Here is an 11,634-nt window from a genome sequence, read left to right as displayed (position 1 = left end):
ACACACACACACACACACACACACACACACACACACAGACACACACACACACACACACAGTAACAGAGGCAGCATTGATGGCCGGTGCCACTCGGCCCCGTCGGTATCCCAGCATGCTCTCTGCTGAAACGTGACCACACACAGTCGGTCTTGTGATGTCACAGGCGGCCATGTTGTTTGTGACGGCAGCTGCTCTCAGCCCGACACAAAGCTGCGGTTCTTCTCTCACAATGCAGGAACCTGCTGTGTCAGCACTAGCCTAATAAAATATCAAACGTTGTGTTTTTGTGTTCCAGGTTCTGAACTGTGTTCCTACGAGTTAGCGGCTCATAAATATCCGGCTCTACCGGAGCGGTTCTCCAAATGTCCTAAACTTCCTGTTCCTCCCAGGTAAGTCCAGCTGCTCACCTGACCTCTGACCTTTGACTTGTGACCTCTGACCTGTGACCCCTGACCCCTGACCCCTGACCCCTGCCTGTGTGTCTGCAGTAAGCCGCTGCCGGTGTTTAACCGCTGCACGCCGCTCGACATTTCCTGTTACGCCAAGTTTGCCGAAGCCGTGGTGACGTTCGTCAGCGACAACAGCGTCCTGCACCGCCTCATCGCCGGGGTCGCCGCCAGCAAGGAGATCATCATCGGGCTGTGTGTGCTCGCCCTGGGTGAGGAGGGGGGGGGGGGGGGTTGGGGGGGGGGTTGGGGGGTCGCCGCCAGCAAGGAGATCATCATCGGGCTGTGTGTGCTCGCCCTGGTTGAGGAGGAGGGGGGGGGGGGGAGGTTAGAGGGGGGGGTCGGGGGGTCGCCGCCAGCAAGGAGATCATCATCGGGCTGTGTGTGCTCGCCCTGGGTGAGGAGGGGGGGGGCGTTGGGCGGGGGGTACAGAGATGATTGATAGCTCTGTATTGGTGATGTTTAGTGATGACATCGTGTCTGACCTCTGACCTCTGACCTCAGTGCTGTCCATGACCCTGATGGCCGTCATTCGCTACATCTCAGCCGTCCTCGTCTGGATCCTCACCTCATTGGTCGTCCTCGGATCTCTGGGTGAGGTCACTTCCTGTTTGTGAGTGGTCATCAGTATTACTGGTCATTAGCGGGAGGTCACTGGTTTAACTGGTTCTGTGTTCTCAGCTGGGACCAGCGTGCTGTGGTGGCTCTACATCGATTACCGTCTCTATGGAAACGGCACCAGCGTAACCAAGGAGGTGAAGGAAGAGGCGGAGCCACAAAGAGACAACGGCCAGGCGCTGCTCGTCTACGCCATCGCTGCCACCGTCTTCACCGTACGTAGGACTGCAGTACTTTCACTTCTCTCTGATTCTTCTCTGATTGATCAGCTGATTGATCAGGTGATCAGCTGATTGATCAGCTGATTGATCAGGTGATCAGCTGATTGATGAGGTGATTGATCAGCTGATTGATCAGCTGATTGATCAGGTGATTGATCAGGTGATTGATGAGGTGATCAGCTGATTGATCAGGTGATTGATGAGGTGATCAGCTGATTGATCAGCTGATTGATCAGCTGATCAGCTGATTGATCAGGTGATTGATCAGCTGATTGATCAGCTGATTGATCAGCTGATTGATCAGGTGATTGATCAGGTGATTGATCAGCTGATTGATCAGGTGATTGATCAGGTGATCAGCTGATTGATCAGGTGATTGATCAGGTGATCAGGTGATCAGCTGATTGATGAGGTGATTGGTGTTCCAGATCATCCTGCTGCTGCTGATGCTCTTCATGAGGAAGCGCGTCGCTCTGACCATCGCTTTGTTCCACGTGGCGGGAAAAGTCTTCATCCACCTGCCGCTGCTCACGCTGCAGCCCTTCGTCACGTTCCTCGCTCTGCTGCTGTTCTGGATCTACTGGATCCTGGTTCTGCTGTTCCTGGGAACCACAGGTCAGTCTGCTCAGGTTCTGCTGATGCTCTCCTGACGTTCTCCTGATGTTCTCCTGATGCTCTCCTGATGTTCTCCTGATGCTCTCCTGATGCTCTCCTGTTGTTCTCCTGTTGCTCTCCTGATGCTCTCCTGATGCTCTCCTGATGCTCTCCTGTTGCTCTCCTGATGCTCTCCTGATGCTCTCCTGATGCTCTCCTGTTGCTCTCCTGATGCTCTCCTGATGCTCTCCTGATGCTCTCCTGATGTTCTCCTGATGCTCTCCTGATGCTCTCCTGATGCTCTCCTGTTGCTCTCCTGATGCTCTCCTGATGCTCTCCTGATGCTCTCCTGATGCTCTCCTGTTGCTCTCCTGATGCTCTCCTGATGCTCTCCTGATGCTCTCCTGATGCTCTCCTGTTGTTCTCCTGTTGCTCTCCTGATGCTCTCCTGATGCTCTCCTGATGTTCTCCTGATGTTCTACAGGGAACCCAGTGCAGAACGAGGAGACGGGTCTGACGGAGTTCCGGCTCACGGGGCCTCTACAGTACCTGACCTGGTACCACGCGGTGGGTCTGGTCTGGATCAGTGAGTTCATCCTGGCCTGCCAGCAGATGACTGTCGCTGGAGCCGTGGTCACCTACTACTTCACCAGGTGAGTCTGACCCACCTGACCCTGACCCACCTGACCCTGACCCTGACCCACCTGACCCACCTGACCCACCTGACCCTGACCCACCTGACCTGCACCTGACCCTGACCCACCTGACCCTGACCCACCTGACCCACCTGACCCACCTGACCCTAACCCACCTGACCCTGACCCACCTGACCCACCTGACCCTGACCCACCTGACCCTGACCCACCTGACCCTGACCCACCTGACCCACCTGACCCTGACCCACCTGACCCTGACCCACCTGATCCTAACCCTGATCCTGACCCACCTGACCCTAACCCACCTGACCCTGACCCACCTGACCCTGACCCACCTGACCCACCTGACCCTAACCCACCTGACCCTGACCCACCTGACCCTGACCCACCTGACCCACCTGACCCTGACCCACCTGACCCTGACCCACCTGACCCTAACCCACCTGACCCTGACCCACCTGACCCTGACCCACCTGACCCACCTGACCCTGACCCACCTGACCCTGACCCACCTGACCCACCTGACCCTGACCCACCTGACCCTGACCCACCTGATCCTAACCCTGATCCTGACCCACCTGACCCTAACCCACCTGACCCTGACCCACCTGACCCTGACCCACCTGACCCACCTGACCCTGACCCACCTGACCCTGACCCACCTGATCCTGACCCACCTGATCCTAACCCACCTGAACCACCTGACCCTAACCCACCTGATCCTGACCCTAACCCACCTGACCCTGACCCACCTGACCCTGACCCACCTGATCCTGACCCACCTGACCTGACCCACCTGAACCCGGGTTATTATAGTTTGGAAGTTTAACAGATGATGAAGTAGGTTACAATTTCAGGTCTGATGAGGATGAACTGAGTTTACGTTAGCTTACATTAGCTTACGTTAGCTTACGTTAGCTTCCAAGCTGGACTTTCACATTAGTGGGATTGTAAATTAAATGTTCCCATCACTCTTCATCTTCATCATCATCACCACACTTTAACTTTTATCTACTGCGGGTGGAGTCTAAATATTCCCATATCGGGCTGTAACGGCTCTGCTGCCTCCTGCTGGAAGCTCAGGAACAAGCTGGTTTAGTTTCAGTTCGTTTTGCTTCTTCACTGCTAGTTTTAGTTTTAGTGAACTATAATAACCCCGATCAATCAATCAATCTTTATTTATACACCAAATCCCAACAGAAGTCATCTGAAGGCTTTTAGAGCATAGAGCAGGTCTAGACTCACCTGGTCAGGCCTCGTCCCTCAGAGCAGTGCATCATGGGATCAGTCACTTCCTGCACACCTGTTCAGAGCAGTGCATCATGGGATCAGTAGTCACTTCCTGCACACCTGTTCAGAGCAGTGCATCATGGGATCAGTAGTCACTTCCTGCACACATGTTCAGAGCAGTGCATCATGGGATCAGAGGTCATGTTCAGAGCAGTGCATCATGGGATCAGTAGTCACTTCCTGTTTGTGTTTCAGGGACAAGAACCGGCTCCCGGTGACCCCCATCCTGTCCTCGGTGCTGAGGCTGCTCCGGTACCACCTGGGCACCGTCGCTAAGGGCTCCTTCATCATCACGCTGGTGAAGATCCCCCGACTCGTCCTCATGTACATCCACAACCAGCTCAAAGGAAAGGTACGGCTCGGCTGATTGGTTGACAGAGGAGCGGCTCAGCTGATTGGTTGACAGAGGAGCGGCTCAGCTGATTGGTTGACAGAGGAGCGGCTCAGCTGATTGGTTGACAGAGGAGCGGCTCAGCTGATTGGTTGACAGAGGAGCGGCTCAGCTGATTGGTTGTTTCTTGTTGTTGCAGGAGAACGCGTGCGCTCGCTGTCTGCTGAAAACCTGCATCTGCTGCCTGTGGTGTCTGGAGAAGTGCCTCAACTATCTCAATCAGGTAGAGTTCACTCTTCATCATCTTCATCATCATCTTCATCATCTTCATCTTCATCACTCCTCTCACATCTACATTAACTATTAGATACTAAACTAATATTACTAGTAACATAAAAACAGCTGTTAGAGACGTTCTGTGATTTTATCAGAATAATACGAGCACATGATTAAAATTAGTTACATAAATAACATAAATGATATATTAATATTAATAATAATGATATAAATAACATTAATGATACATTAATATTAATAATAATGATATAAATAACATTAATGATATATTAATATTAATAATAATGATATAAATAATATTATTATTATAATACCGAGTGTTTGTGTTATTTCCAGAACGCTTACGCAGCGACGGCGATCAACAGCACCAGTTTCTGTACGTCGGCCCGCGACGCCTTCGTCATCCTGGTGGAGAACGCTCTGCGGGTCGCCACCATCAACGCCGTCGGAGACTTCGTGCTCTTCCTGGGGAAGGTAAGAGTCCGGTCCAGAACTGGACTGGTTCTGGTCTCAGTGACAGAGTCCGATCCAGCACTGGACCGGTTCTGGTCCCAGTAAACCCAGTAAAGAACCAGACAGCAGATCAACTAATGAACCCTCCTGACGCTTTAGAGACTAAAGTATCAACATATAAACATTAAAATGAACCGTCTGTCATCACAGAACCACAGACCTTATCTCATCACAGACGGACCAACACAGAACCAGAACCGCTCATCATCTTCCTGAATATTTAAATCTGCCAACTTTAAGTTTGAAGGGACGACTTCCTGTTCTCAGCTGATAACTGAGCTTGATTTCAATATAATATATGTGGAAGTAACTTAGAGCTGCATTCTATCAAAAGGCCACCAGGGGGCGACCGTCTCTATACAAGTCAATGGAGAATTCACCAACTTCTCACTTGATTTCTAACCTCAGTAAACGTTTTCAAAATGTGTTTATGGTCTCAATCGCTAGTTTAAAGCCTTCTTCAATGCAGTATGATGTTCATTTGGGACATTTTGGCCTCCCTGATTTTATATGTGATGATAAAGCAGGGTATGCATTAGGGGGCGGGGCTACGTCCTGATTGACAGGTTGATTGACCAATGTCCTCCAGATCCAGCCTTCGTAGCCATAGCAACCACCCCTCTCCCACTGACTGTGAAGCTGTTGGACAAAAGGACCAACTTATGTAACATTGTGTGTGTCTGTGTCTCTGTGTGTGTGTGTGTGTGTGTGTGTGTGTGTGTGTGTGTGTGTGTCTGTGTGTCTGTGTGTGTGTGTGTGTGTGTGTGTGTGTGTGTGGTCAGATCCTGATCGTCACATCGACAGCGTTCGCCGGCGTTCTCCTCCTGAACTACCAGCGGGATTACGCGGAGTGGCTGCTGCCGCTCATCATCGTCTGTCTGTTCGCCTTCCTGGTGGCTCACTGCTTCCTGTCCATCTTCGAGATCGTGGTCGACGTTCTCTTCCTCTGCTTCGCCATCGACACGAAATACAACGACGGCACGCCAGGGAAGGAGTTCTTCATGGACAAAGCTCTGATGGTGAGGCTTCCCCCGTTTGACCCGCGGTTATTATTCTGTCATTACTCCTTCTGTAATATGCATGTCTGCCCCCCCCCACTGTCTCCCCCCCCCCTCCATGTGTCTCCCTGCAGGAGTTCGTGGAGAGCAGCCGGCGGTTGGAGCGAGCGGTGGAGCGCGGGCGGAGCCGGGTGAAGGAGGCGGTGTCGGAGGGGGCGGAGATGAAGCCCATGGTGAGTGACAGCGGCGGCGGAGGGGGTGTGGCCAGGCAGAGGAGCGAGTCGGAGGAGGTGGAAGGGGCGGGGCCAGAGGAGGGTGGAGGGGAGTGGGAGGAGCTGCAGGAGTTCCAGGTGTACTACCTGCTGGTGGGCGTGTTGGTGGACTGGGTGCTGACGGAGCAGAGCGGCTTCGTCCTCTGTCTCAGTGAGGACGTCGTCCTCTTCCTCTGCGTCTACCTGCCCACCTCCACCCTCTTCCTGTTCGTCAGCCTGCTGAAACCCCCCCCCACCGCCTCCACCACCACCACCACCACCACCACCGCCGCCGCCAAGTCAGCCGCCGTCACCGCCGTCAGCTAACACAGGCATGCTAACAGACACGTGCTAACACTGGCATGCTAACAGACACTTGCTAACACTGGCATGCTAACAGACAGGTGCTAACACTGGCATGCTAACACAGGCATCCTAATGTGACTTATCATCATCATCATCATCCTCACCAGGACGAAGCTCTTCATCATGTTTCTGCTTGTTTGTAATTGTTTTTTTACTTTTGTATTTTTTTGTATTTAAAGTTTTGTATCGTTGTTTTTCAGCCGTCGTGCTTTAATGACTCAGCAGATTACCCGCTGTGATGATGTCACAGATTACCCACTGTGATGATGTCACAGATTACTTGCTGTGATGATGTCACAGATTATTTATAAAACCACTGTTTGGACTGCCAACCACAGATTTGACCACCTTCCTGTGAAGGCTTGATTGTGGACAGCTGAGAGTCCTTCAGGCTTCATCAGACAGTTCATTCACTAACGGTGTCTGCTGGGTCCTAGCTTCACCTGACTTCATCTGTCAGTCACTTCCTGTTCAGACCTGAGATCTAAAACACGTCTTTAACGTTGATATCATCATGATTCTGTTTGTTGAGCCTTGAAACGAACAAATCAAAACAATAATAAATTATTGTGTTATTTTTAGTTATTAAAATGAATTAAAGGTTTTTTATTACCAACTGATTGAATGTTCAAGGAAAAGTGTTTTATTTCTTTTAATGTTTAAAAAGTTACAGAGTCTACAGAGGTAGTTAGAGTCTACAGAGGTAGTTAGAGTCTACAGAGGTAGTTAGAGTCTACAGAGGTAGTTAGAGTCTACAGAGGTAGTTAGAGAGTCTACAGAGGTAGTTAGAGAGTCTACAGAGGTAGTTAGAGAGTCTACAGAGGTAGTTAGAGAGTCTACAGAGGTAGTTAGAGTCTACAGAGGTAGTTAGAGAGTCTACAGAGGTAGTTAGAGTCTACAGAGGTAGTTAGAGTCTACAGAGGTAGTTAGAGTCTACAGAGGTAGTTAGAGAGTCTACAGAGGTAGTTAGAGTCTACAGAGGTAGTTAGAGTCTACAGAGGTAGTTAGAGAGTCTACAGAGGTAGTTAGAGAGTCTACAGAGGTAGTTAGAGTCTACAGAGGTAGTTAGAGTCTACAGAGGTAGTTAGAGTCTACAGAGGTAGTTAGAGAGTCTACAGAGGTAGTTAGAGTCTACAGAGGTAGTTAGAGTCTACAGAGGTAGTTAGAGTCTACAGAGGTAGTTAGAGTCTACAGAGGTAGTTAGAGAGTCTACAGAGGTAGTTAGAGTCTACAGAGGTAGTTAGAGTCTACAGAGGTAGTTAGAGAGTCTACAGAGGTAGTTAGAGAGTCTACAGAGGTAGTTAGAGTCTACAGAGGTAGTTAGAGTCTACAGAGGTAGTTAGAGAGTCTACAGAGGTAGTTAGAGTCTACAGAGGTAGTTAGAGTCTACAGAGGTAGTTAAAGAGTCTACAGAGGTAGTTAGAGTCTACAGAGGTAGTTAGAGTCTACAGAGGTAGTTAGAGAGTCTACAGAGGTAGTTAGAGAGTCTACAGAGGTAGTTAGAGTCTACATAGGTAGTTAGAGTCTACAGAGGTAGTTAGAGTCTACAGAGGTAGTTAGAGTCTACAGAGGTAGTTAGAGAGTCTACAGAGGTAGTTAGAGAGTCTACAGAGGTAGTTAGAGAGTCTACAGAGGTAGTTAGAGTCTACAGAGGTAGTTAGAGAGTCTACAGAGGTAGTTAGAGAGTCTACAGAGGTAGTTAGAGTCTACAGAGGCAGTTAGAGAGTCTACAGAGGTAGTTAGAGTCTACAGAGGTAGTTAGAGAGTCTACAGAGGTAGTTAGAGTCTACAGAGGCAGTTAGAGAGTCTACAGAGGTAGTTAGAGAGTCTACAGAGGTAGTTAGAGTCTACAGAGGTAGTTAGAGAGTCTACAGAGGTAGTTAGAGTCTACAGAGGCAGTTAGAGAGTCTACAGAGGTAGTTAGAGAGTCTACAGAGGTAGTTAGAGACTACAGAGGTAGTTAGAGTCTACAGAGGTAGTTAGAGTCTACAGAGGTAGTTAGAGAGTCTACAGAGGTAGTTAGAGAGTCTACAGAGGTAGTTAGAGAGTCTACAGAGGTAGTTAGAGTCTACAGAGGTAGTTAGAGAGTCTACAGAGGTAGTTAGAGTCTACAGAGGTAGTTAGAGAGTCTACAGAGGTAGTTAGAGAGTCTACAGAGGTAGTTAGAGAGTCTACAGAGGTAGTTAGAGAGTCTACAGAGGTAGTTAGAGTCTACAGAGGTAGTTAGAGTCTACAGAGGTAGTTAGAGTCTACAGAGGTAGTTAGAGTCTACAGAGGTAGTTAGAGAGTCTACAGAGGTAGTTAGAGTCTACAGAGGTAGTTAGAGAGTCTACAGAGGTAGTTAGAGTCTACAGAGGTAGTTAGAGAGTCTACAGAGGTAGTTAGAGTCTACAGAGGTAGTTAGAGAGTCTACAGAGGTAGTTAGAGAGTCTACAGAGGTAGTTAGAGTCTACAGAGGTAGTTAGAGAGTCTACAGAGGTAGTTAGAGTCTACAGAGGTAGTTAGAGTCTACAGAGGTAGTTAGAGAGTCTACAGAGGTAGTTACAGAGTCTACAGAGGTAGTTAGAGTCTACAGAGGTAGTTAGAGTCTACAGAGGTAGTTAGAGAGTCTACAGAGGTAGTTAGAGAGTCTACAGAGGTAGTTAGAGAGTCTACAGAGGTAGTTAGAGAGTCTACAGAGGTAGTTAGAGTCTACAGAGGTAGTTAGAGAGTCTACAGAGGTAGTTAGAGAGTCTACAGAGGTAGTTAGAGAGTCTACAGAGGTAGTTAGAGTCTACAGAGGTAGTTAGAGAGTCTACAGAGGTAGTTAGAGTCTACAGAGGTAGTTACAGAGTCTACAGAGGTAGTTAGAGTCTACAGAGGTAGTTAGAGAGTCTACAGAGGTAGTTACAGAGTCTACAGAGGTAGTTAGAGTCTACAGAGGTAGTTAGAGAGTCTACAGAGGTAGTTAGAGAGTCTACAGAGGTAGTTAGAGTCTACAGAGGTAGTTAGAGTCTACAGAGGTAGTTAAAGAGTCTACAGAGGTAGTTAGAGAGTCTACAGAGGTAGTTAGAGTCTACAGAGGTAGTTAGAGAGTCTACAGAGGTAGTTAGAGAGTCTACAGAGGTAGTTAGAGTCTACAGAGGTAGTTAGAGAGTCTACAGAGGTAGTTAGAGTCTACAGAGGTAGTTAGAGTCTACAGAGGTAGTTAGAGTCTACAGAGGTAGTTAGAGAGTCTACAGAGGTAGTTAAAGAGTCTACAGAGGTAGTTAGAGAGTCTACAGAGGTAGTTAGAGAGTCTACAGAGGTAGTTAGAGTCTACAGAGGTAGTTAGAGAGTCTACAGAGGTAGTTAGAGAGTCTACAGAGGTAGTTAGAGAGTCTACAGAGGTAGTTAGAGTCTACAGAGGTAGTTAGAGTCTACAGAGGTAGTTAGAGAGTCTACAGAGGTAGTTAGAGAGTCTACAGAGGTAGTTAGAGAGTCTACAGAGGTAGTTAGAGTCTACAGAGGTAGTTAGAGAGTCTACAGAGGTAGTTAGAGAGTCTACAGAGGTAGTTAGAGTCTACAGAGGTAGTTAGAGAGTCTACAGAGGTAGTTAGAGAGTCTACAGAGGTAGTTAGAGTCTACAGAGGTAGTTACCCATAATGCCCTGCTCTCATTTCACTCATCATGACACCGCATCATAACCTTTGACCATGTGACCTGTTTCCTGTTTCAGGCTCCGGGGACGAGTTCAGCTTGACGTTGATGAGGCGTTGAGGAGCGGCTGGGACTTGTTAAACACAGAGAGACATTCCAAATGTTTATTTTTACCAACGTGTAACATGTTTACTATGGTTTCACTCCAGGGAAAACGATATTTTAATAAGAACTGTAAAAACGTAACCATGTAATGAAGCACTTTATATTGAAGCGCTGCAGATTTTAAACCGGCTGATGCATTTTTTCGTAGTGATGTCGTTTTTTATAAAACTAACACGTCTGCAGTCCCTGAACGCATCGTCTGTCTGCGGCCCCTGAACGCATCGTCTGTCTACTGCCCCTGAACGCATCGTCTGTCTGCGGCCCCTGAACGCATCGTCTGTCTGCGGCCCCTGAACGCATCGTCTGTCTGCGGCCCCTGAACGCATCGTCTGTCTGCGGCCCCTGAACGCATCGTCTGTCTGCGGCCCCTGAACGCATCGTCTGTCTGCGGCCCATGAACGCATCGTGTCGCTCACGCAGCTTCTTCACGCCGACAGCCAATCACAGGCTCCCCACCTGGACGCCATGTTGGATCGGGAACGCTGTGATGTCATCAAGGGGAGGGGCGGCTACAGAGCTCCACGTCTGATTGGTCGACAGATGTTCGTGAGAGACTGACAACTGATTGGTCGCTGGTATCAAAACACCTTGAGACCTGTAAAGAATCAACATGTTGGATCGGGAATGCTGTGATGTCATCGTGAGGGCGGAGCTTCCTGTCCCCACCACACGGGAGGAGGAGGGTCACATGACTGCACATTATCACACGGTTCCAACAGGAAGTGAACTGATTATTGATTATTGATCGTGGCTTCTTCTTTATGTCCGATCTTTCCTGTGTTTAAACTACACTACCCATGAGCCTCGGCTGCTGCTGCTGTGAAAAGACACGAGTTGCCGTGGTTACCGAGGTCACTCAGATTGACCCAGAAATCCAGTTTAAGCTCTGTGATTGGCTGTTTCTTGCTGTAATGCACCCTGGGAGTCGTAGTTTACTAAAGAAGAATATTTTTATTAATACTTCCTGTTTAAAGCTCGACTAACCTGTCACATGGTGATGACGTCATCACTTAAAAACCTTCAGTCATGTGACCCTCGGCTCAAACAGCCAATCACAGCCCACAGGCGGGAGAAGAGGGGGCGGGGCTTCCTGCGGAGGTCAGCAATAAAACAAACTGCATCATGTGACCACGTCATCGTCGTCAATGACAACGAGTCTTCCTGCTTCATCTTCCTCCACGCAAAGTTCAACTTCCTGTTCTGGAGCTTTCAGCAGGAAGTGAACCTTTGAGCTGGCAGTGAAACGTCCTGCAGCCTGAACGCACCATG

General features: G+C 49.1%; 1 protein-coding gene across 2 annotated transcripts in view; it reads left to right on the top strand.

Annotated features, from left to right (window-relative positions):
- slc44a1b (solute carrier family 44 member 1b) overlaps positions 1 to 11,634 on the top strand; it is a 16,872-nt gene extending 5,238 nt beyond the window's left edge. Inside the window, exons 5-16 of one of the 2 annotated variants that reach the window (XM_053323838.1) lie at positions 297 to 390; positions 490 to 659; positions 952 to 1,041; positions 1,129 to 1,280; positions 1,715 to 1,901; positions 2,365 to 2,533; positions 4,022 to 4,178; positions 4,357 to 4,440; positions 4,791 to 4,928; positions 5,750 to 5,986; positions 6,100 to 6,198; positions 10,280 to 11,634. In XM_053323838.1, the coding sequence (XP_053179813.1) occupies positions 297 to 390; positions 490 to 659; positions 952 to 1,041; positions 1,129 to 1,280; positions 1,715 to 1,901; positions 2,365 to 2,533; positions 4,022 to 4,178; positions 4,357 to 4,440; positions 4,791 to 4,928; positions 5,750 to 5,986; positions 6,100 to 6,198; positions 10,280 to 10,303 (1,601 nt within the window). In that variant the 3' untranslated portion in view covers positions 10,304 to 11,634. Of the gene's footprint in view, positions 1 to 296; positions 391 to 489; positions 660 to 951; positions 1,042 to 1,128; positions 1,281 to 1,714; positions 1,902 to 2,364; positions 2,534 to 4,021; positions 4,179 to 4,356; positions 4,441 to 4,790; positions 4,929 to 5,749; positions 5,987 to 6,099; positions 7,055 to 10,279 lie in introns of those variants that run through there. The other variant, XM_053323837.1, reaches the window with a different exon arrangement.

The sequence above is a fragment of the Scomber japonicus genome, chromosome 8 (genome assembly GCF_027409825.1).
Source record: "Scomber japonicus isolate fScoJap1 chromosome 8, fScoJap1.pri, whole genome shotgun sequence".
In the NCBI taxonomy this organism is placed as follows: domain Eukaryota; kingdom Metazoa; phylum Chordata; class Actinopteri; order Scombriformes; family Scombridae; genus Scomber; species Scomber japonicus.
Note: the sequence above shows the minus strand (reverse complement) of the source record. Positions and strands in the feature narration are given on the sequence as shown.